This window comes from Trichosurus vulpecula, chromosome 1 (assembly GCF_011100635.1).
Source record: "Trichosurus vulpecula isolate mTriVul1 chromosome 1, mTriVul1.pri, whole genome shotgun sequence".
NCBI lineage: Eukaryota > Metazoa > Chordata > Mammalia > Diprotodontia > Phalangeridae > Trichosurus > Trichosurus vulpecula.
The window spans coordinates 13,791,822-13,794,123 of NC_050573.1; the positions used below are offsets into that span (position 1 = coordinate 13,791,822).

At 69.1% G+C, this 2,302-nt stretch overlaps 1 protein-coding gene across 1 annotated transcript; it reads right to left on the reverse strand.

Moving 5' to 3' along the window:
• Positions 1–447: 447 nt before the first annotated feature.
• Positions 448–1,927, reverse strand: LOC118834571 (apelin receptor-like). Its single transcript, XM_036742020.1, has one exon. The coding sequence runs from the start codon at positions 1,876–1,878 to the stop codon at positions 616–618; it is 1,263 nt and encodes a 420-aa protein (XP_036597915.1). The 5' UTR covers positions 1,879–1,927; the 3' UTR covers positions 448–615.
• Positions 1,928–2,302: the final 375 nt, after the last annotated feature.

Sequence of the window (2,302 nt, forward strand, 5' to 3'; positions counted from 1 at the left end):
GCCACACTAAGCCAAGCAGCCTCCGTGTTTGGGGTTAGAGCGGCGACCGTATTTTTAAATTCCCACTATTGGAACTGATAACCGAGGACTTAACTGCTCACCATGTGCCTCTTCCCCTCTGCTAGAATGTAAGATCCACGAGGTCAGGGACTGTCATGTTTCTCCTGGAATCCTCGCCCGCCTAGCACTTAATAAGCACGTATTGATTAAATTCTGGGTAGTGGGTGAAATGCTGAACTTGTAGTCCTGAAGACCTGGGTTCCAATCCCACCTCACACTTATTGATGTGACCTTGGAGGCAAATTCCTTCCCCTCTCTGGTCCTCAGTTTCTTCACCTGTAAAATGGGGGGATTGGGACACGAGGACGTCTGAGCTCCTTTTCAACTCTAAGTCCGTGATCATGTGACTGGATCGCCCTGCCCCTAGAAAGAAGCGCACACCAAAGGTTGCCTTTCCTGCCGAGGGTTTTATTGGACTCCGGGCACCCACACTCAAACACACAAACAGCTTGGTCTGGTCCCCGGTGTCCCCCCTCCCTCTGCCCAGATCCCCGGGTGCCAGCAGAGCGCGGGCCAGCCAGGTAAGAGGTCTCTGTCCACGCACCGCCCGTGCCGTCACACCTTGGTGGCCAGCGACGCCAGCTCGGAGCGCTGCGTGGGGCTGCTGGCTCCGCTGGCGCTGGACGAGGCGGGCGCCGCGGGCTCCTCGGGCTGGGGCCCAGATGCGGCGAGGCAGGCGCGGCGCCCGGGACAGCCGGGCAGCAGCGGCCGCAGCAGGCAGCAGCGGCACAGCGGCAGGCGTCGGCGGCACTGGGCGCGGAAGCGGCGGTCCAGGAAGGCGTAGAGGATCGGGTTGAGGCAGCTGTTCACGTAGGCCAGGCAGGTAGCATAGGGGTGCAGGCGCACGATCAGAGCCTGCACGGCGCAGGGCAGCCCCAGCAGCCCCAGCCAGCTCAGCACGTAGAGGCTCTTGAGGACGTGGAAGGGCAGCCAGCAGAGCGCGAACACGGCCACCAGAGCGGCCAGCAGGCGCAGCAGGCGCCGCCGCTGGCCCCGGCCCCGTGGCATGGCCCGCTCCGCGCCCGCAGCCCCCCGCGCGCGGCCCACGGCCCCGAAGTGACGGCTCACGGCGCAGCCGATGCAGCAGTAGAAGACGCCCATGAGCCCCGCGGGCAGCGCGAAGCCCAGCAGCGTGGTGGCCAGGCTCAGGCCGCCCAGCCAGTAGGCCTCGTGCTCGGGCGCGGCCGCCACGCCGCTGAAGTCCATGTCGCACACCGTGAGGTTGGCGGGCGGCCGCGCTCGCGTGTCCCGCAGCAGCAGCGCGGGCAGCGCCAGCACCGCGGCCAGCAGCCAGAGCGCGGCCAGCGCGGCGGCCGCCCCGGGCCGGGCGCGCTGCGGGGCAGGACCGGCCCGGCGGCCCAGCGAGCGGCCCACGGCCAGGTAGCGCTCGAAGCTGAGGCCGGTGAGGCAGAAGGCGCTGGCGAACATGTTGAGCAGCACCAAGTAGCTGCTGAGCTTGCACAGCGCGGCCCCGAAGGGCCAGTGGAAGCGCAGCGCCGTGTAGGCGGCCCACAGAGGCAGCGTCACCACGAAGGCCAGGTCGGCCAGCGCCAGGTGGCCGATGTAGGCGTCCGAGGCGCGCCGCTTGGCCGCGCCCGCGCCCCCGGGGGCCCGCCACACCGTCACGATCACCACGCCGTTGCCCGACAGGCCGAGCACGAACACCAGCATGTAGAGCACGGGCAGCAGCGAGTAGGACAGCTCCCAGTCCTCCGCCTCGTCGTCGCCGCCGCCGCACGCCCCGCCGCCGCTGCCGTTGTAGTAATCGTAGTAGTAGTCGGGCGCCGGACCTCGGGGTTCCGCGGTCCAGGGCTCCATGACTGCGCGGCCGGTCCGCCCGGCTCCGCCGGTCCGCTCCGTCCCGTCCGGTCCGCCCCGTCCTGGCCGGTGCGCCCCGCCCCGCCCCGTCCCGTCCCGTCCCGGCTGGCGGTCAGCGGAGGCTCGGCGCGACCCCGCAGCTGGAGTCTGTGGGCGGTGGGCCCCTCTCAGCCCTATAAAGAGAGGCGGCCCCCGCTGCTACTCTCCCCACCCCTTGGGGGAAGGGCCGAAGCCAGCGACCACCCCCAGCCCCGGGCCCCAGATCCAGCTTCCCCAGCCCTCTCTCCACCACCCAGGCCCGTTCACCTCCCGCTCCGGCCGCATGCAGACTCCTCCCTCTCCCTGGGAGCCCTTTCCCCCCACCCGTTCCTCCCCACTACTCCCCTGACATCTCCCCCTCTCCGATTCCCCTTCCCGGACTGGA